Genomic DNA, 23,214 nt, shown 5'->3' with positions numbered 1-23,214 from the left:
TGGCAGTACGGCATGTGCTAAACAGTAAGATACACTTTTTTTATAAAGCGAATAGTCACATCTAACATTTATACACATACATGATATGATCGTATAATACATATGCCTTTCCACAATTTTTCTGCCTTTTGTATGATCGAGAACTCAGCTATATCACTGAAGCAATATAAAAATCATACTTTTTAGTGTACTTATATTTTAATCTGAGTATACTAAATTCACTTAGCACTGTAAAACAACTCTAACCACATGAGGCAATAGCTTGTAGCTAAGGCTTATTTCATTAGTCTTTCAGTGACAATTACTAATTTGGCCTATAATATTTGCTAAGCTATGAAATTCTGAAAGTTCCCCTGTTAATCTGCTTAACGCTCCCTACATCAAAAGACTGTTTTGAAATAATTACTTCAGCAAACATGAAATTGATGCATTCAAGTTCAGGACACGGTCTGAAAAATGCAAGAAAAAAGCATGTTTTGTGCAGAGCTCATGACATCTCACCATAAAAAAGCCGGTAATTGAGACTAGCGATTTAAGAACAACATTAATAAAATATTCGGTAACCCTAGTAATGTATTGTTGACAGAAAATAAGCATCAGTTACCCCTTCTAGTCTTTCTGTGAACTCCACCAACAAAACCATTTGTATATACTTAGTTTAACAGCAAAATACCTACGTGCTAACTTCTTCTTTACTGGATAAACGCATCACCAATAGCGTGACATGCAATGAGCCACAGCGAACCATTGCTTTGGAAAGCCTATGATCCTTTTGTATTATTGTGTCTTGGACAGCCTGAATACTGCCAGTAATCTGTGAGGAAAGAAACACATGACAGTTACTGTACCCCATAAAGCAAGTGAACAAGACAACACACAAGCTGAAATCAAACATTTATGTAAACCATTCTAGCAAAAGAAGTTTCATCGTCTGATGAAGCCTCTAATCGGCCTGAGTAAACTCAAAGTCAGTAAAAACAGAGTGATTAGTAAATAACTGGTCATCCCCTCATCACATCTCAATAGAAGCTTGTAGACAGAAGCTTGACAGATGCCTGGAATAGATTAGGATCATTCAGTTTTGCACTGCCAGTAGTCCAAATCAGAGGCTTTCTCAAGGACTTTCTCCACCTTCTCTGCTAAACTTTATGTTGTTATGTGCAGATGAGTGTCTGGAACTAGAAAGAGCTCTCTGCAGGATCGGGCTTATAAGAAACAGAGGACTATTCAGTACATAATTTATATCTGATTACGCTGTCAGAGAGAGATATAATTCTCTTCAAATATATTTTAAGGAATTTCTGCACAACATTTATACAGCTATAATACCATCAGTCTTTTTTTCTTTTTTTAAAAGCACTTGATTTACATTTTCTTCATCAGAATTATTCCTATGGTTTCACGTTTTATAAAGTGTATCCGAAAAAGTTTACTGTGCTTGAAATTACAATAATCTGAGTGTAGATATTTAGAAGAACCCTAACACCGATTTCAAGGTGATCTCACCCATTGCTTACAATATATTACCCTGAAGAATAAGAAAATAACTTAGTTTTGCTTCTTGCAAGAACACTACTAGGAAGTGAATACAAAGGCTGTAAGTTTTAAATATTTAACAGATTAACTATACCTAATTATGATCAAGACTAAAGAGTAAATCTACCAACTGATAACACATCAGATGAGACATAACTTTAAAAAAATTACAAAAAAAGGATACATTTATAATCATTCATTTAACTACTTCTATAAAACTAATAATAGAGAGTTCAGCATGAATTCAAAATTAACAGATCATCTGAAGATTCAAAACACAAGAAAAAAGAAAACAAGAAAAATGTTGAATTTACAAGAAGGACAATTCATTAAATATTGCCAGAAATACCCCTTACTACAAAATGTTTCTCTGTGTAAAACTTAAAGATACTACCTATAATATGAAGAAAGACTACAAGTGCCTAAAATACTTTGCTAGAATAAAATTAGATCTTCACAAAAGAAAAGTCTTTTATTACTAACTGAAGTACCACTTGTAATTACCAGCTCCCCTCTGGCTATAAAGACACCAGGTGTTTAAGTCTAAATTTTAGCTAATGTTGCCTATACGTATTCCAATGTGTATTTTCTACTTTCAGAACAATTCTACATCCAAGGCAATTATAAACAAAACATTATAGCGAAGTCTTAGAATTCTCAAATGCTCTGAGATTTAATATACTTGTTCCTTTACCTCTGTAAAGGACAGGAAATTGTAATTACTAAATACATGACACATAAAAAAGCATGCATAGTTAAAACTTTTCCACTCAGCCAACAACTTGAAACACTAACAACTGTGAACAGCAATTGTCAATTATCAGAATATATACCCCCTGCATTATTCTTCCAATTGTTAAATCATGAGAGATGACTGGAAGAAGAGAGATTTCAGAGTAAGATAGCCTAAAAGGTCTCCCAAGATATTTGGGTCAGGTTCTCCTGGAATATTATAAAATCAGTCTCTATAATCTCTTTTTCATGTAATATTTCTCAAAGAATCAAAGACTACACTGTAATTTTCAGATGTAGTTTGCTTTTATTTTCATTTCAGATTCTCTCAATCTTTGACTTTCTCAGAGAATGTATACTATAGATGTAGGATAAGTTAAAAATCATCTGGGAGGTATCTGCTGATAATAAAAAACAAATCTGAATTAGAAAATGGTGGTAAACTAGTGGGTTTAACATTTAAACATAATATACCTACTTTCCTTGCTGAAGACACAGAAGTTATCACAACAGCCATATCAGACAGGTCCCACAGCATATAAGCAATCATCCTCATCTACTATTACGTTAAATGAAACTACAAGAAAAAAGATTTTCTTAAAGAGTGTACTGCCCTTTTTCGATCCATTTGAAAGGCATCTGATGAAAACCATAGCGCTTCTATATTTTAAATGAGATGATGTATCTCACTGGAAAGTTTTTAAACTACTAACTGCCTAGTTAAAAAAGCCATGGATTCAAATTTAATTCTTAACCAAAGATGTTTTATTCTTGTATACAAAACTGAAAAAGGGATGAAAAAGTGAATTTCTCTTCTGAGATGTTGCCTTTGCTGTAAAAAGACTACTTAACATCTCCTGGGGTAGGTGCACTTAGTTCTTGTACAAGTCAACTATCTCAAAGATAGAAGAAACAACAACTCATGGATAAAAGTACAATGCTTTTTTTTTTGTTTCCTGCCAGTGCTGCAAAGTCTTTCTGCAGAAAAAATTGCAGGATCAGGACTAAAACGGACATTGCTACTAGAAGAGTTAAAATTTTACTATGATAAATAATGAATCCCTAAAACACACCTTCTGCTTCACTAAAACAAAAACAAGAAAATGGAAAACAGGAATTTACAATGAATAAACAGCTTGGACTAAGATGATTTCTTTGTTAGGAACTATACAGTCAAGTGAAATTCTCAATTTTTAAGCAATATAAAGAGTATGAAATGTCAAGAGCTTAGAATGTGTTGTTACACAAGATAAATTCCTGTCTCTAAGGAATGCTAAAAATATATTGCTAGGGATTTTCCTGTTTAAATAAAAAGGACTGACAAAATAACCAATACTGGAAACAAAGTATAGAGGGGAAATTTACACCAACTTCAATCAAAATGACGTAAAATCCATAAAACTGACAAATGGAATAAAGAAAAAAATGTTTTTCTCTAATCTTTTCCGGATAAGTGATTTTATTTACAGAAAAGGTAGGTAAATAAAAAAGTCACTACTTGAATAGACTGTGTTTTGAAAAATACTTGAAAACAATTTATTTTGCTCAAGAACAGATACTTTTTTTTATAAACACAAGCACATGTTGAAATAATTTTGGTTATACTAAATTAGTTTAATACAAGAATATTACCTCTGGATTAGTAATTGGGATAGAAATGAAATAATTTGGCTGATACTCTTTTTTCTTTTTCTTCTTTCTCTCACTGTCTTCTTCATTTTCCCTTCCAGTAGTCCTCTTCCTTTTGTTTTTTACATTTACTTCAGAGGCTGAATGTACTGAAGAGAAAAAAAAAATGAAACTACTGTCAGCATGCAGACAAACTGGAACAAAGATATACCTAAAATCATGTCAACAGGAGCTAGACTTCAATCAGCTGACTGGAGAACATCTTCCCAGCATCTGATGTGCCTATGCTCTGACCTGTCTGATTGGGATCCCACTCCAACTTGAAGTTAACATTGTCATGCAAGTGGAGTGCTCTACCTGAACAGCCTATACCTCTAAATAGGGCTTATTAGCCACTAATGTAGACATATGGTTTCCAAACAACTCCTGGCATATAACCAACTCACGCTGTAGTGGAATAGGTCTGATACTGTCTATGCTTGAACATGAACATGACTTTATAGCAAAAGGGCCAATACTAAGTTACAAAATCCCATGCACACTGCATTTTGAAATATAATGCAAGACAATACATAGGATTATTAAAGGAAAAAAGTTGTATTAGACCAGAACTGGCCAACCTACAGTTTGTGGACCAAACCCAGACCAGAAGAAAATTTCATCCAACCCAAACCTACTCTCTGCCTCCTCCTTTTCCGAAGACTCCTTCCAACATGGGGAAAGAAAGGTGCACGTATCCAGTTCTTCCACTGTTCCATGAATTAATTTCTTGCACCTTATTTCTGCAAGACCTTTTAGACCCCTTTCCATCATGTGGCCTGATGTAACTCCATCAGCTGACGAGACTGCAGGCATCCACTGTCCAATTATATGTGCATTTCTAGCACATGTTGGGAACACACGTCTTGGAGGACAGCTTATAAAAGCTATCATTATCATTTGAGAAGCTTACATATAGTAATATAAACAGGCGTAAGAGATGCCTCCATCCCGTGACTCATTTCTGCAATGGACCACAGAATGGTAAATTTTAGTATGTTCAACTATTTGCAGGACTGAGTACTAAAAACAGAGACTCTGGACTTGATTTTGTTCTCAGTGAGAGAACAGTTCTCATTCCAAAGGAACAGCCTACCTGTATGTGCCAGCAGGCAGGATCAAGAATTGAATGTGTGATACATCTATGCTTTTATGCTACTTTTGTTGAAACATACTTACTAGCAAATTCATCTTCAATATCTATGTTGACAAATGGCATTTCTACCATCAGAGAGTCTATAGAATCAGCAGAAGCGCATCGTTCTTTTCTGTGTTGTGTGCTTTTTCCATTTTCTTTCAAGATCTTCTTTTCCAGTACATTTTCCAGCTCATCTGTAATATATTTAAAATAACACACTGGGTCTTAGATTTCAATATAAACAACTAAGAGACATTATACACAGGCAAAGTACAAAGCATATGTGTCTCTGTTTGTCAACAAACAAATACTGACATATAGCCCCCTTAAGAACGTTACTCTTCTTCCTGTGTCAACACATCAGCAAAAATGCTTCAATATTGTGTGAACTAGAAAGAAATGGATTTCAGCCTTCTACTTTTGATAACAAACGTTCTTGTACAGTTCTAAGTAAAGGCAAGTACATGCAAAAAAACTGACACAGAGAAAAGCCGTTAGCCATCACCTAAAGTTCACTATAAATAATAGTACAGTGATGACAAATAAAATTCAGTGTAGATAAACATTGACAAATTACTTTCAATATAAACACATAGAAAATGAGGCAAAAAGGAGCAGAAAGGTAATCCTCTTTTTACACATAAAACAAAGAGTTATCAGCTGACCGTATCATTCAGGAATGAGATGATTACTCAACTCCTGTTCTGGGAGATGCACATAGCATAGTGTGTTACAAACAACAACGATCTGAACCTGCGGCTCTAAAAACTTAAATTTTAGCATTTAAGCTAAAAAAGGAACCAATGTAACTCACAACTAATTTTGCACATATAAAGATTTATAGATATACTACAGGGCTAGCTCATAGTAGCACCACAATGAAAGAATGGATTAACTAACAATCCTTCCCCACTCCCCCAAAGAGTATTAACTATGCATGAGTCATTTCCCCATATCTGCTTCATGTTTCTGCATCAGTAAACCCTAATACTTGTGTATTAAGTAATACCTTAAAAAATAAAAAAACTACAATCTCCTCTAGCATCCTTCAACAAAAACTCCACACATAATCAGACATCCAGCAATATTCCTTTGGGACAACTCCACAAGGGAATTACTGTAGTGGAAGAAGCCTTACATCAGAACTCAGTTTATCACAGGACAGCTCATTACTACAGACAACACACTTTCAAAGCTCCTCTTCTGACCAGCACGGATATTCCAAATCTGGCCCAAGAGGAAACTCTGGCAGCAAAAGTGCATATTATGTTCTCGTGGCATGCAAAGCTACATTACATGTATACAATCAATGATACAGACCCAGTCTGGGTTATTATCACCCTGGAGAGTGTTTCTTGCATGTATCACTTTGTGCTAGGGAAGATAATTGATAGAACAATCTGATTAAGGGCTAATTCATTTCAGTCTAAAGTGGGGAAGCATAAATCATTCTGTGGTTGTAGTCTGACACCTTAAGTTATGCCAGAGGCTATTAAAGAGAAAAAGTATTCAGACTGGTTGCTAGTTCCCCCTGTAGACACTAAAGCAGCATGCACAACAAAGAGATGTTAAAGCCACAATATATTTATTGCTTAACATTTAAAGTACAGCTCACACAAAACATTATAATCCCTTTGCTGTTGGTCATCCACAAGCATACAGAAAATAACAATCTTTTCTTAAAAGAGATCATGATCTGAAGGACACAACAAAATCCATGTAACAGACTAACAAGAAAGTCAGTCTGGGGCAGAAAAATTAGCAAGGAGACTCAGAAAAGTAAAATCATAACCATCTGAAAGCAGAAATCAACACTGAGGGTGAGGTTCAACATGATGGGTTGTATCAATCTATTAGTACACCAATGCCAAAGGAGGCAGTCCTGTTCCCTTTCCCTGACCCCAGCCACATGCTCTAGGTTAGTATTCTGCTGGCTTAGAAAGCTGAATAAGCTCACTGGGGAAGTCAGATGAACAAGAAATGAGGGGAAAGAGATGTGCAACTGTAAGAGGAAAAGGGCAAGCAGGACCATTCTTTATGGCAACAACAAGCCCTTAGATCAGCACAGTTTATTTTGCAGATCTGCATGCTACTTGCATCTTACATACTCAATGAAGGAAATTCTTTGGAGGACACAGTGTGAGATGGGAATTTGTTCACAAAAACATGCAATTTTTGTGAACATTATCATATTTTTCTCACTAAAGGACCCAACTTCCTTGACAAAGATCCCATACAGTCTGCCAGTATGTTAAGACAGATTGCACAGAAATTCTTGATCTGGATTTTTCTCTTACAAGAACATAAAAAGAAAAATCAATCCTTTTGTGTAAATAGGAACATGGTTGTGGTGATTTTATAAGAATCATCTTTCTGTAGCTTTACTTCATCCTCTTGTAATTCCTTGCACTTGTAAAATACAGATCAGATGCCAAACATAGTCATCACCATACCAACATGTAAATAACAACAACAGCCACATGTCAGCATGGAAAGGCACTGTCAAAGTGTACCAGCTCTAACTGTAGTTTGGCTTTGAAAATATTTCCATCTACTCCAAGTCTAAAGAGAACCATTTAAAAACCTGAAACTTGGTAAAGGTCTAAATCGCCTGTCAGGCTACAAGAAGATAACTCATAGCTCTGATTTCTTAGGCCACAACCATGTAAATGATACCTCTGAAGTCATAAACCACCAAGATTTGTCAATGTAGCATCAGCTACACAATAAGGACTCACATAATTTTGAGGGGTGTATATTGCAATTGTGTCCTCCCTTTGCTCTGTCTTCTTTGAAAAATTCTGTCTGCTCACAATAATAGATCTGTATAGCAAAGACACAGCTAGTATTTAACAATGTCCTTTCCTAAATCAAGTGCCAAAATTTAACAGGTACTACTTCTAAATCCTACAGTCCCAAGCAAATAACTCCATCCCTCACCTTTTCTGAAATGAACTGTTTATTAATCAGCAACGAAATTCAAAAATTCTACTTCAGTCACTAAAACAAACTGAAAACTAAAAGATTTTTCAAGTCTTGACATAATGCTGATAATTTGAGAAGTAACATACCCGAGATATAAGCTTCGATAGGAATTCCCTGAGCATCAAAGCTGTCATAAGAAACTTATTTTTAATTGCATGACTAACTACGTTAGCCTGAATTTCGTATGTGAACAGGAGTCTATAGTACTGCCATATTTGTATTTGTTTAAATGGTGGCTGCTTTCTTGAATATTTGAGTCATCTGTTCCAGCAGAATCAAAATACATCTACTTCACAAATGAGAGAATACAAAATCAAGCAGCAGAAAGGGCAGTTTTGCTTTTTAAAACATATTTCATTGTACTTCCTCCCAGGCTTTTTCTCTCCATACTTTCAGATAAAATAGTCTTCTATTAATTGACACATACACATTAGCAATCACAGAGAGATTAGGTCTCCAGGCACTATTCCCTTGTGTTTAATAACAAGTGAATCTTTTGGAGACATTTTAACTGAAAGCTCCTGCAGAAATAGATGGTCTTACTTTCTAGACATTTTGAACTCCTGCTGCTGGCAATAGCAATCACATAGCCAGGGAAATGACCCATCTTAAAAAAAAAAATACTTCCTTTAAAAAAATTTTGGTAGGTTTAGTACTCAGGCAGATCGGATACTTAAACTCACTGCAAGCCTGGAGATAGACTGTAACAAACAGGGAAGATGAAAGCAGAAGCACTTTTTAGCAACAACCTACGACTGGACTCGGTCAATTTTCCCTATGATCTCCCCAGCCTCTGCTGTGAAATCTGCCTCTTCCTGGCGTTCAATGTTAGGTACGTATACATGCATGTGTGTGCGTGTGCACAGATATATGCACACACACACACACATCTTCGGGTGCGCTCCGCTGCACCACGTTTCACTTGCGGTGGACTTTAAAACTGTGCTTAGCTTCACCAAGGCTACGGAACATCAACACGCGCTGAAACGACTGCAGGCCACGCGCAGCCGCGACTTCCTGCTCCGCCGCGATACCGCTGAGCGAGGGCAGCGCCGCGAGGGCCGGACCGTAGGTCCGGGCCGCCCCCGCCACCCGCACGGCGCCCGCGCCCCGGCAGGGGCCCCCGAGCCGCGCCGCCCCCACGGGCCGGGACGCCCCGCGGCGGCCTCTCCTCCCGCCGGGCCGCGGCGGTGGGCGGCTCCTCGCCGCGCCGGGGCGGGGAAGGGAAGGGGAAGGGGCCTCGCGGGCGCGGCCGACGCCTGCCCACCTCCCCCGCGCCCCGCCGCCTCCTCACCGTGCTCCGGGGACTCGCCGGCCCCCGCTCCTGCCGCCGGCGGCGGCAGCGCCATGGGGCGAGGACGCCCGGGCCGAGCTGGCGGCGCGAGGAGGGCGGGAGCCACCGCCGCCGCTCGCGCGGGGCAGAGCGCCGGGAGCAGCCGGCGGAGCAGCCGCTGCATGCCCCGCTAACGGCGAGCAGGCCCTGCCCGCCGGGAAACGACGGGGCGGGACGAGGGCCAAAAGTCGCCACGGCGCCTCTCGGGCAACAGGCGGCGAAAGCCCGGGGGGTGGAACGCGGGGAGGGAAGCGGGGCCCGGGCGACCCGCGAGGACCACAGGTCCCAGCATGCCGCGTGCGTGGCGGCCCGCGCGGGGCACGGCGGGAAGGCGGCCCCTGGGCGGGCTCTCCGGCGCTGGGCCGAGCTCGGGGCTGGGCCCGACCCCGGCGCGGCCGGGACCGGGGGCTGTGTCGCTGCTGCCGCTGTGCATGCGGCTGGGCCCGCCCGGGGGGCAAAGGTGGGAAAGCCGTGCAGAGCTGCGCTGTCCTCGCCAAGGCTGGGGCGTGCCCCCTGCCCTCCACCTCTTCGCACCTTAAACTTCGTAATGCCTTTTTTCTTTTTTTTTTTTTTTTTGGCTGAGGCATCCACTACACAGTGAAGGCATCTAGACATTACACTCTGAAACAGGGAATATGCATCTCTTTAATGCAGAATTTAAACAAAATTTCACTGCCTAAACATTCCGCTAAACAGAATGCCCAAAACTAATCAGAGTATTTTGAGGCGATTACTCTTCAAAATAACCACTTGTACTTCAGGACTACTCCAAGAGCTTTATACAAACCAGTGCAATAATTTCCATCCTTTTAGCTGTGGTCCAGAGAGAACAGATAGTCTTGCTTTAAATGTCCATCCTTTCTTTATGTAGTCCTGCAGCCTTTTAACATAACTCTGGGCCACCCTTGCCATTGGCAATAATGCTTCTACTGTGACTGTACAATCTCCTAGTGGGAATAAACCTCTTGGGTGTGCATGAGAGGCTGTTTCTCTGAGGCAAAGGAATGCAAGACACTATTTTCCTACTTAAATAAAGACTTTGTGCCTCTTAGAAGCCAAATTCTGTTACTACGTTCTGTGGAAGAAGCGAAGCCAAATGTTGCCTTGTGTTTTTGCAGATCAGTCTCTGCATATAGACCAGATCTGAAGGAGCTGATTGTTTACATGTATATACAAATCCTTACTTTCACTTTTAAAGGGAGTAGGGATGGCAAAAAAAAGACGGGGGGGACACAGTAGGGAGGAAGCTACCTGCATGTACAAGCTGCATGCTACAAGCATTTATGCATGAGTTTCTGTATTTTGCTTGTCTGCGCATTCCCCTTCTGGAAGATACAATCTGTTTGGGGGTATCTTATCACTGTTATGACCTATTTCTTACTGTATTTGCCTTCACTGTCTTTCACACAATACTTTAATTTGGTCTGCACAGACCTATGGAGCCTAAAGACTGGTCGTGACACAGAAATCAAAGTTCTGTGGAATCTGAGAGAAGCTTTAGTTAGGATAAGGCTGATGGCAATTTTCCAGACTGTGTGTTTCGTTTGGATATCAGCTATCCTTAGGAAACTAAATGTGTAAGTGGTCACCTTTTCCTAGCCTCTGCATTGGTGAGTAAAATACATTCATAAAAATTTGATTCCAGGAAGTTATAGATCAAATAATGGGATAAACTCTTTTGGTATTAGGTGTCTTTGTAGAAATACAAATTTAGAAAATCATTTTGGATCTAAAACTGCTCCCAGTCAAATCATTAGGTATTTTGCTGAAATCTTCAGCAAACAAACTCTAGTGATAACATTTCTGTTTGTATGGTTGACAGGGAAGTATAATGCAATATTTAGATAAGTTAGCATTTATATTCCTCATAACAGTGGAGGAAAACACAATGCATTCTTAGCAGAACTAAAGTTATATCTAACCAATACCCACTAGCATAGCACTAATTTGTTGATGTATTCTTTGGGTTCATAAGATGCCTGAATAAACCATTTCCAGGATGAGGGGAGGTGAGAAATTAAAAGCACATCAGCTGGAGCTGATAATTGTTACCATGAATTATCCCTACAAGTCATAGAAGTGGCTGGGAGGAAAAGTTCTAATCTGAAGATGAAAAAGCTAAATAACAAGCACTGATTTTTCTGCCTGCCCGAATACAGCACAAGTTACGTAGTCGTCACTGATCAGGTGCCTGGTTGAAGCAAACCACACAGGGGTTTTCATTACTGCTTAAGTTTGGACTAAAGCCAGCACTTCATCAGTTTTACTGTGGCCTTGCCTTTATTAAGAAGAGTTTCTGCTTAAGCTCTCAGTGGGACAGTTGTCCCTTTGAGGAGAAAAGAATCAGAACTCTCACTTAATGAAAGCTGAGTGACACGAACAGAAAGAGGAAGCACAGCCAGCCCTACCAATGTATTTGCTTAGTACAGCCACGCTGCGCATGCCTGCTAGCATCTCACCCATCTTACTGTTTCTTAATACACCAGCTAATTTCAATCAAATTTGGCAGAGAGTAAGAGGATTCAGAGCAGAATATTCTCATGCCTTTCCTGAAAATGAGTGGTTAGGAAGGAGAGAGAGACTTATAGGGAGTAGAGAGAAACAGCAGTGCCTGTCTGTGTTCCAAGAAACAGTGGCTGGCCATGAGTATTGGTCAGCTCTTTAGGTCACAGGTATGCAGTCACAAAACATTACCTCTTATCTCAGCCAAGCAAGAGATGTGGGGGAGCTAAGGGTATCTGGGACATGACTCACTTGCGGGCAGTTAGGAAATAAAGGGGCAGGAACTAGATGTATTACAGGAAGACTTAAATATTGGAAGAGGACATTGGGATATTTTGTGGGATGAGGGAGGGAGTTAAGGTGTTCTAATAGGTGGGCATGGAGAGTATAGGGCAAGCTTGGGTTATTGTGAAAAGAAGGGAGGGCATAATTGATACAAAACATGGCTTTGTTACTGTCACTGCTGACACAACTTGTTTTCTGACAAATGAATAAGAAGAATTGAGCATGATCTGATAATAATAAGAATTTACTGCAGAACAATGAGAAGTGTAAGCTGTAAACTACAGATACTGGAAAATGAAAGGTGTGCCTGACATTCAGTGTGAATATCAAAAAGCAAATACACTAGGGTTTTTGCAATAACTGGTATGAACGGAAGGAGAGCATGAAGATGCTATCAGTTGTAGTTAATGAATAGAAACTACTTTGATTGGCATCTAGCATGAATATGAAGATTAATGTGGAAAATATTAGCGTGTGTCCATATTTTCATAATCTGTTGGTCATAGGCAGTTCATTTACATTGCAGGAGGGCAGAACAGAATGGGGAATCAGCAGAAAAATTGATTATCCAGAGCAGCAATTCTTAACTTGCTACTGTTTGGATGAGAGCCACTGCCTAAAGATCAGCATGGACACTCAAACGCCATTAATGTCAAGGCATTGTTCCAGCCGTTTCCAGGTTCCTTCCCACAAATACACATCCTTCTCCTTCTCCTGTAGCTCCCACCTATCTCAACACAAAAGTACCTTCCCACATTTGCTGCACTAAAGTTTACCTGACTTTTCAATCCTCTTCTTCCATCATCCCTCCTTTGTTGAATATCTATATAGAAGCAGATATATGCACTACCATATGATCTTTTTGTTCTGTTATTCTCTGTTGCCTGGCTGAGTTAGTTCCTTCTTTTCCAAGTGATGCAAAGGGATTTTAACTTCACTGTCATGTCTCCCATCCAAGGGCTTTATTTGACAGGACATGGAGTTGTGGCTCCACAGGTCCCCTGCAGTGAAAGCAATGGTGAGAAAATGCTGCTTGTTCACAGGAGCTGTGGTCATATCGTACATGTCCTGTTCCTAAGGACAGCAGATACTGACCCCAGAGTGTGCTTTTAGCCAGTAGGCCAAGGGCTGGGAATCTATACATTTTGTTGCTTGTTATCCACATGGTGATACTGCCATGGGAGATCTGAAGTGGATTAGGAGCCCTGACTAGGGCGAAAGGCAACAGGGCCCAAGTCGTTCTCCTTGATTCTGCCAGTCATGGGGAAAGGCTTGGGCAGGAGCAGACTGTGCAGCTGTGCTGCCAGCAGGGCTTTGCCTTTTAGGATGATGATAGGACTCTTTGAAGAATGATGACTGCTGCGCAGAGAGAGGATTCACCTGACAAACTGGGACACAAGTGTCTCTGTCAACAGGCTTCCTAGCCTCGTAAGAAGGGCTCTAAACTAAGTTATTGAAGGATGGAGACGTAAGCTGGAAGAGACTTGTCCCAGATACTAGCAGACAGGCAGTGGTAGATACATGGAAAATACATGCAGGATAGCATAATGGCAGAGACAGTCACACTCTGCTTGAGAAAGCAGTGTCACTGGGGGACCATCCGAAGTGCCTGCTCAAGAACCTGCACAGCATGCAAAACACAGGAGGAATGCGAAGTCAGCGAACAGTTGCAGAACTGGAATACCTTCTACTTCCTGTAGGATTTTGCACAGTCCATGACATTTTTTACTAACTTGAATCTGAGCAAGGTATTATATTACTATTAGGGTGTAATCTCTAGCTTGAACTCCTTCAGCCAGATCACCTTGCTGTAGTTGATTTCTGAAAGTAGCTCTGCCTCACGGTGTCATTCTGTTATACAAAGTTGCATTACAACTTCAGTCAGACTCTTTCTCAGTTTAAAACTAAAGGGTAAGGTGTTGGACTCTTCCCAGCTTTTTTTCAGCATAGCTCCAAAGAGCTAAAAGAGCAGAAATCTTTCTGAGGCCTGCAGGGCTTCTGCAGTAACAAAAGCAGCAGGAAGAATACCTCCAAGTGGCAAAAATCTGTATGAAACATCCTTTGGGGAGTTTATTTGTTCACATTTGCTTGATTGAAGCAGACTGAAATGACACAGGGTCGTATTTGGCATGACCCAAATACCCCTTAAGACAAATGGAAGAAGAGGAGGTATCTACTGTTGAGACAGCTAAGACTAGGTCAACGAGAATGTTACTTACATAGAGCGGAGGGAGACTGACTCAGGACATGTCGAACATCCCAAGTCCATAGGTATCCTATGGAACTGTTTCTAGGTGATTCCACTACACAGTTTTGCTTCACTTACAAATTTTCTTTCAAGGATGGGGAAAAGGGATGGGAATGTAGAGAAGGCTAGTAGCACCCCTATCAATTGATAGGATGAACAGAAAACCTGCTCATCCTTCTGATTTCTGCAGCCTTTGCTTCCTGAAAAAAGGAACATTTTCCTTTACCTGTTTGCTGTGCAAGTTGTATCTTGTTGGCTAGTTTTAAATATATCCTCTAAAATACTTGAGGCAGCAGGGGCAAGGTATGCTCTCCTGATCTAATTATTCTTTCACCTGTCAGCACAAAAAAACTACCAGAAGTTATCTAGGGTAAGGTCTCCTCATCATGCAGCAGAATTATGTCGTCCTTCTGTAGCCAACAGAACGAGTTCTGTTGCTCCAGCTTCAGATTGAAGGAAACTATTGATCTCTTTACCTTTGTCTCAGATATTCCATCACACAATGTGATACGCATTAATTCAGTTTCCAGAATATAGGGTGACTAGATTGCAAATAATATTATAGAATACTACTACTACTTTATATTATATGATGTGAGCAGATAGCATTCTTTTTATAACATATTTACATACACTCAGAAACAAGTATAAAACAAAGTAATTTTGATTTTGATATGATTTGAATGATTTTGATAAAGGCCACCTTGTTTCTCTTATTTCTTATTTTGTTTCTCTAAATATAATTTGGATTTAAGCAAAAAGCTGCATGTTCTGGAGACCACTGAGAATGGCAGTCTGCAAAGTGAAGACACTGCTCAATTTGATAGGAAGCTTCTATAGATTTGCAGCATGAGAGACTGTACACTGGAATATAAGCATGTCTCCCTTTTAGGAACTTCAGTAAACCCACTGGACTTTTTAGCTCTAGAGGTCAAGTAAGTTTGATCTGAAAACTTCAGCTTGTTTATTTTCTCTTATTTTCTGACTGCAGTAGAGGTTTAATAAAAGTATGAGGAGGGAAAGTGTTTTATTTAAAGTGAAGACATTGCCTGCAGTTAAAAAACACTCTAATTTTAAATCTAATGAATATTGCCAACCAGATGCAGAAGTCATGCAGCTGAGACATTAGATGCTGCATTCCTTAATTGAAAGACACTTTACTGTGAGACTTAGGCAAGTAAAGAATGCAGCTCTGAGTCCAAAATTCATATTATTCCAGATGTGGGTGGGGGAAATACGTCTTTACTGACTAAGCTGAAAAATCTTGAATCTCAGCTGCCTGCGTATTGTTTCTTTCTCTCCTCTGTCGTTTACTCTACTCTTCAGCCTGTCTCTCCCTTCAGCCATACCCTTTTCCTATAGCTTCCTTACCTTCGCAAACTCCAAGTATTACACAAATGTGCTGTGTGTTTATCATCACTGTGCAGGCTTTGTGGCATTTATCTGTTTTCTCTTTTATCTATGGGCTTGTAAGGTTAGGATATCTATGGCACAGGAGCTGTATCTTTCCTGCACATTTGCATGGCATGAAGTCCAATAAAATAACCAAATCTAAGCTGCTTCTTGCCAGAAAATAGTACAGTCTTTCCTCAAAGTAAGATCATAATTCTTACCTCCACATGCATTTCTGGTGCCTGCCTTTCTTTCTTCCTAAGAGCAGCTGAGCTGTTATTTCATGAGCACTACCTTAGACTAAGATAGGAATGTAGTAGCCCTATGACCCTTCACTAGTCAGTAAAGGGAGGGGCCTCTCCAGAGCAAAATTTACTCACATAATAAGTAAGAGTTCTTGTAGAGTTGCTGCTCTCTCTCCATTGACACCTGAGACGGGGCAGGACAGCTAGGCTTGTGTCCTGCTTGGGCACCTCAGTCAGAAGGCTCAAATTGGGTGAAATGAATCGAGGCCTAAATTTTGTAATTGCCTGGCTCGGAGTTACAAGGAAAACTTTGTGCTTTGGCCCAATATGTCAGCCTCTGGCAAAGCCTCTTGGAACCCAGACAGTTAAATTCAACATTTAGTCTCTGACTGGAAATACTGTTGTCAAAACAGCACCTTGCAAATGTTATACTAACCTCCATCCAGTCGGAAGAACCTGATGATGACTATTGCTAATGTTGCAAAACTCAAGTGCTCAGAAAACTTCACACAGTGTAGGTTTTGGGGCTCTGCCAAGTTAGGGTACTTAGGAAGAAATACTTAAGTGCTGTTGTTTTATGTTTCACCTGAATTTCAAAATTGATTTACCCCTGGTGTTGCTGGGCCTAACTGCACAAAAAATCTCACCCAATACTTTCACATCAGCAATCTTTCTTAAGAAGTTTGTTTATATTTAACCAGAAATGTAAAACAGAAAAAGTGAGGTTTGAAATATCCTTCTAAGGAGTTATTCAAGGAAACAGTAACTTATTGTCTGAGAAGAAAAAGGGTCCCCGACCTAAATAAAAATGAAAGAACTAATTTCTAATGTTGTTTCAGCTACCACTCACACCTGGAGCAATGCGATCTGGCATCCAGTTTCTGCCACTGAAATCTCTTACTGTTACTGGATCTGTCTGTACGTATTGCTCTGAGGGTATTCACCATCTCTTTGCTGATGGTGGAGTTTTCTGACCCACCTCATGAGGCTGAAGGTTTTAAAGTATCAAGTCACAGGGATGAACCAATTTAAAGTTCCCTTATTTTCAGTCATTTTTTTAATCAAAATTAAGTGAAAGATTTACTTGTGTCCACATTCTGGTATGACAAAGGAGCCCGAAAAACATTTAAGGAAAGAAATACAATTAAACCAAAACATCTAGTTGCATTCTGGCTAATGGAAAAAGAATGGGAATTTTAATTCTCCCACCTTACACATTTTTTTTGCCTCTAAAAGCCTGGCTCTACAAATACTTGCTCAATTCTGCAAACTCCTTCTGAGCCATTTTCAATTCACATGCACCCATATAGTAGTCTGAATATGCTGCAAGATCTGAAAGGGAGGACACCATCAAACTTCCACTGGCAAATGTGATTTTCAGTCCAGGTTAGAACAATGTTTTCAGCACACCTATTGCAAAAGCCAGATTTGGGCCATTTTGTCAAGCTTCCAGTCTGACTCTTATAAGCCAGCTCTGTGCCTTTTGGCATGTATCTGTGAATGAGGGGCTAACAACTGTTTAATACAGTTAGCATAAAGTGAGGAAAGGACAGAGAGAACATCTCCCCAGGCCTGCAGAAGAACTGTAGTTCGTTTGGTCTTACCACAAGACCTATCTGGTCTTATCACAAGAACTTGTACCCCTGTAGGGGAGGAAAAGGACAATCATCTATTTTTGCTGAATTTCTGGGTGATTTTCATTATAAAAGTGGAATTTGTCAGACTTGCTTCTATGTAAAAAAATCAATTACAGCTTTAAATACATAAAAAGTGGTTTTGAAAATGCTGAAAGGAAGGAGGTAGGGGCTATATTAAAACACACTCTGTCAATAACTCTACTTTTAGTGGATGGAGTCAGGGAATCAATGAAATTTTTTGATATGCCCAGTTCCAAATATTTCACAATCAGATACACTTACATTCAGTTTTGACCAAACGGTATGATAACTTGCCTTGTAAAATAGCATTATGACAAGACTGCTCTCTTTCTTTCTATTTTGTACAGGTTTCTAAAACCTTCATTATGTGGACTAAAACAGACATCTCAAGCATCAAAATCAAATAATAGGCAAATTGAAAATAGCACATATTATTGTCATTCTGCTCTGTCTTGGCACAATGGTAACTACACTCCTAAGAATAGCCATCCTCACTAAGGCATAGCTGACTGAGATGGGTAAGCTGCATGAATCTTTCAAAAAGGGTGAAATCATACCCAGAAAAAAAGGTTGCTTTATGCTTTGGGACAGTTTGGAAGGCAATAATAGGATGCCAGTCAGGAAAAGAAGTTGTTTTCCTTCAATGATGTGATATGGCCAGGACTTGTTGGTCCACTTGAGAGGAACAGGAGCAGCAGAAAAACAAGGTAAGAGAGAAGCAAACTGAATTGCCAAAGGAAATGTTGAGCTGCACTTCTGTCAAATCAATGTGGGCATCTACTGCAGATGTTACAAGTGATGTACTGTATTTGGATGACTCCAGAGACTCATGGGAAGTACCACTAATGACAACTGACTTGTCATATCCATGTCATTAGAATGATAACTAGGGAGATTTCAGAGCAAGAGAGATCAATTAGATAGTGCCCACTAACCTCCTATGAGAACTGGCAATCTAAGGGGCCTTTGTCCTTTGATAATCAGCCAATATGCACTTGCTTTCCTAGCTGCTGAGTGGCTTATCCCTCCATCTCCAGGCTCAGTGAATATGCTGTTTACATTTGCTGTCTGAATTCTTCTAAAATTGCCTATTACAGTCCAGCTTCTGCCTGACAGCTGAAACTGTTTTCATCCAAGTCTCAAATGATCCAAGTCCTAGAAACAAGACACCATCATTATTCTCAATGACTAGTTAGTTAGTTTCAAATGAGATGGTCAGACTTCCCTTAATGAAGTCTTCTCTCACTTGCTTTTTTATGACAACATTGACTCATGGTTTTTCCCTTTTTCTAATGATTCCTTCCGCATTACCTTTGGAGGATTTGTCTCACTCCTTCATACCTTTCTATATACCCTTCCGCCCTATCCTATTTCATCTAAGGTACGAGTTATCAACTTTATTAAAATCACTCCCAGATCTCTCTCTCCTTCATATCTATTTCCTTCTATTCAAATTAATATCTCAGCCTGTCTCTTTGACATCTGCCTGTGGACATACGGCTTTCAGCCCAAGTGCTACATTATTAAACAGAATTCTTCCTCCCTCCACATAATCTATTTTTCTCAGTTACTACGGGCCACAGTTTCCTGCCTGTCAGTACCTATCACATAGGCATATGATTGTCTCAAACCTCTCTCTCAATCCTTCTATCCATATTATGTCTTAAGATGCAAATTACATCCATATTATGTCTTAAGGTGTTATGGAGAAGTTAGCTGTTTATCTAAGATATGGCCTTATCAATGTATCCCTACAGTACTTCCTTACTCGAAATTCTTGTCCAGATATTCACCTATGTCTTAAGTACTGAAACATCCTTTTTCCTGGTCTTCACAAATTCAATTTCATATGCCTATACAGTCATTCAGAAAGTCTTTGGAATGGTAATTTTTCTAAAATTTCATTTTGACAATGTTACCTGTCTTTAAATTTCTACACAGCTTACTCTTCTCTAGTCTAGCAAACATAACAGAGGTGTCATGATTTTCAGTCTTTATGGCTGATGCTTACCTAAATTGTCTTTCATCTAACACAGAGAAGATTGATTTCTTTTCCTGAATGGTCTGCAATGCCAACTTAATTTTTAAACAGGAGCTATTAGTTATGCCTGCAGGGCTCAAGAGAAACACAGTCCAGATCTTAACAACTGGTCTTGGCTACTGGAAGTAGCCAAGCATGGCTGTGTTTCTGTACCTGTATATCTAAATTAATATATTGTGCTTCTTAGCCAGGTAATTAGCCCAAAAAGAACACTGCACTAATGAATTTGTTCTGCTTCCAATGCCATGTTAACTCACCGGGAAGCAGCTCAATCTGTGCACATTGTTATATTGTGCTGTCTTCCTATGTTCCCTCTTATGTTTGAAAAAAATTTGCTCTTAGCACCAGCAAAAACACTGCATTGTTCTCCTTCAAACTCTCATTTGCTATGATGTCGCCAGAAAAAAAATCCCAAACAACAATAATCCTTGCAACTGCTGAGCTAGTAATGCAGTAAGACAATCTTCTAAGCTGTTTAACACTTATACACTTATAGCTCTCTTCTATTTCAGTATATACCCTAGTCTATCTCAGATGGAGCTTTAAAACTGAATAAATCAATGAAAATCTATACGCACTATGTAATGAAAGATGTGGGCAAAAACACTTGTCATGTGATGAGTACTATCAGTTCAAGCCTTGACAACAGAGCTAATACCCTTTTGTAAAACTTGGTTTTAAAATCTCATTCTAAATTACTAGTACGCCACTTAAACATGAGCCTATAAAGAATTCCAGTAAATAATATGTCATAAAAGACATGTCATTCTGCAAAAACCTATTCCTGAATCTTTTTAAATTAAAAAAAGAAATTAAAAAGGAAGTATGCGTATTGTCCTGCCATTATGATGACACTAGAATAATTAGTAAGTCCTTTTCTGACAAAAGGGGTACATGCTTAGTGTGATTATGCTGGACACAGATTTACTTGTGTGATTCTCTTCTTGCTAGCAAAGTGTGGTTAAATCCTCACGATCATTACTAAACAGTCACTGTGAAAGTACTGAGACACAGAAAAGAGACACAGCAGTTTTTGGAATACGAGGGCAATTTCTGGCAAAAATACTGTCCTCTTGGGATCAGAAAAAGACACTGTTGCCATTATGTGTTCCTGCTTTCAGCCTATACTGTAAGTTAATCCAACAGTAAGCAAATGTTTAGCACAAATACATTTACCTGAGTTAAACTATTACAGTTTTGTAACTATGTTGAAACGTACAGGTATAAATCAGAAAATGAAACAACTAAATAAGTTGTTTGGAAAATACGTTTTTCCTTGACAAAGACTATCTTGTACTAGTTTTAACATGCCTTGTTAGCAAGTTTTCACTGTGAGTGTAGCTCGAGTCTTCTTACTGAAAGAAAAGGAATTTTTGCCAAAATAAGAACTTCATGAGCAGGTCTTGTACATTATGAACCAGCACATGAAAGGTCATTAGGAACTGACTGAGCAGAACACTGTAAACAAAGGCTGACAATTCTTGTTTTCTCTTTCCTTGTATATCTTGCCAGAACCTAATTTTTTCTTAGGCGTCTAAAAATCATTATTTTTAATACTGCCAAACTGTTTACATCTCTAGTGTTCATATCCATCTGCACTGTTAATGTCAATTTTATGAAAAGCAGATCATAGATTGTGTTAATTTACACTGGTTTAAAAAAAATCTCACCAGGAATATTTAAATACTTGCATAAAATATTTGCATAAACTATGAATGTAAATGTGGGCACAGAAAAAGAAAGGGTAGTTTGTACCTTAACTTATTTCTGAAAAAATCAAGACAATTATACCTTGAAAAATATTCTTTTTGTCTTTTGGTCCTGTCATAAGTCCTTCCATAGTTATGACTGGAATTTGTATTAGCAGGGGAGATATAACCCACAGATAATGTTTCACAGGTTTTACTGCTAGCCCAGCACAAACTGAGCCACAACTATTGGATTGTAGTCAGTGCCAAGATGTTGAATTCACTGGATATTTTACCCCTGATGTCGGTAGGGCCTGGATTCTTGCCCTTACCCTGTGGCTGCACAAGATGAAATTGTATCCACTCTGCAGCAAAAGACAAACTTTCTAGTATCTTCAAACAGGACAGAATTTCACACTTCAGCAGTAGTTCAGTTACTTCCCTTTTGGTACCAAATCCAGTTTAAGTCTCATCTGCTGCCGCCTTTTCCCACCACAGATGTGCACATTTGCCCCTGCACCACTGAGGTAAAGAACATGAGAATCAGAACATTGGAATGATCTGGGTTAAGAATAACTTAAAGGATTTCATTTTGTTTTTGTTAGTCTAGCTTATTTCAGTGACCCACCTTACGCTAGGGTCAACAGACAGCTCTTTTCATATAACTGATGTGGATGCAAAGCACAACACGGATTTGATCAGATCAGGAGCAAGCATGTAGAACGGAGCAGATGAAGGACTTGAGCTGGCTTTGCTACCAAAAGCAATACTAAATGGATCTACAGTCTTAATGTGTTAAGTAGCATGTACACAAGGGGAAAAAACGCTGTGTTCTTTTCATGATAGATGAAGAAAAATGAGAAGTGGAAATTTCGGGTGAGGACATGGTGCTTGTTAGTTTTCCACTTATTTTACTCTTTGTCTATCCTGAAAAAATCCACACATAACCAATGATCAGTGACTGTACGTATTCTAATGTCAAAAGTACTGCGAATTTAAAACATAAAAACCTGGGCTGAAAGATACTTGGTAGTCTAGTTTCCTAAGGCACATGCAACTGTGCTGTCAGCCATCACCCTTTAGCTTTTGAAGTCAGTGACCAATTTCAGCCATATGTGAAAGAGGATAGTGATGTGAAAGACAATTAACGTCTTACAGGCTTTGTGAAAAATCAGCAGCTGACTAGAGAAGAAAGGAAAATAATTCTTTAATGGAGAGAAAGGTTAGGCAGAACTCAGCTACTATCCTTTTTCCAGGTTAGCCACAGTGCATGCTCTCTTTTGTCTAGGGCAGGTGTCACAGAAGACATAGAGAAGCACCTGAGATTACTGCAGTGGAGAAGGACATGTAAGGAACAAAAGACAGATCTTTACCAAACCAGGCTCTATTAGTTGTGCTGCTCACAAAAAAAAATATTGTTACCTTATTAACAGCTACTGAACTTTTCTGACATAAGCATAGTTGAAAGCCCACTAGCTCAAAGTTCTCTGGGAATGAAAAGAAATGGGTTGATTTGCATTATAAAGTAAAAACAAAATAATTAAAAAATAAATAACTTCCTAAATAGCTTGAAGGAAACAGGGAAAAAAATCCATTTTTTTCTGCTTCATTCTGTACTGGATATTGGACTCCCAATACCCTGGAAAATAACACCTACAAACAAATGGAGCGTGATATCCCATTTTTAATTCTTTTTTTTTTTTTTTTTTTTTTGCATTTCTGAAAAACAAACAAATAAATTAAAAATTCTAAATCTGGGCTTG

General features: G+C 39.2%; 1 protein-coding gene across 4 annotated transcripts in view; it reads right to left on the bottom strand.

The window, feature by feature from the left end:
* AKAP7 (A-kinase anchoring protein 7) overlaps nt 1–9,726 on the bottom strand; it is a 91,785-nt gene extending 82,059 nt beyond the window's left edge. For all 4 annotated transcript variants that reach the window (XR_003262229.2, XM_064508983.1, XM_064508984.1 and 1 more), the window contains exons 1-4: nt 9,354–9,726; nt 5,116–5,268; nt 3,901–4,046; nt 678–814 (exon numbers count right to left, since the gene is read on the bottom strand). Coding sequence is in view for 3 of the 4 variants with exons in the window: in XM_064508983.1 (XP_064365053.1) it covers nt 678–814; nt 3,901–4,046; nt 5,116–5,268; nt 9,354–9,516 (599 nt within the window). In the remaining variant the exon portion in view is untranslated. The remainder of the gene's footprint in view (nt 1–677; nt 815–3,900; nt 4,047–5,115; nt 5,269–9,353) is intronic.
* Between the last annotated feature and the right edge of the window lie 13,488 nt (nt 9,727–23,214).

This window comes from Dromaius novaehollandiae, chromosome 3 (assembly GCF_036370855.1).
Source record: "Dromaius novaehollandiae isolate bDroNov1 chromosome 3, bDroNov1.hap1, whole genome shotgun sequence".
In the NCBI taxonomy this organism is placed as follows: Eukaryota; Metazoa; Chordata; class Aves; order Casuariiformes; family Dromaiidae; genus Dromaius; species Dromaius novaehollandiae.
The sequence above is the reverse complement of the archived record's forward strand: the minus strand, read 5'-3'. Positions and strand labels throughout refer to the sequence as shown.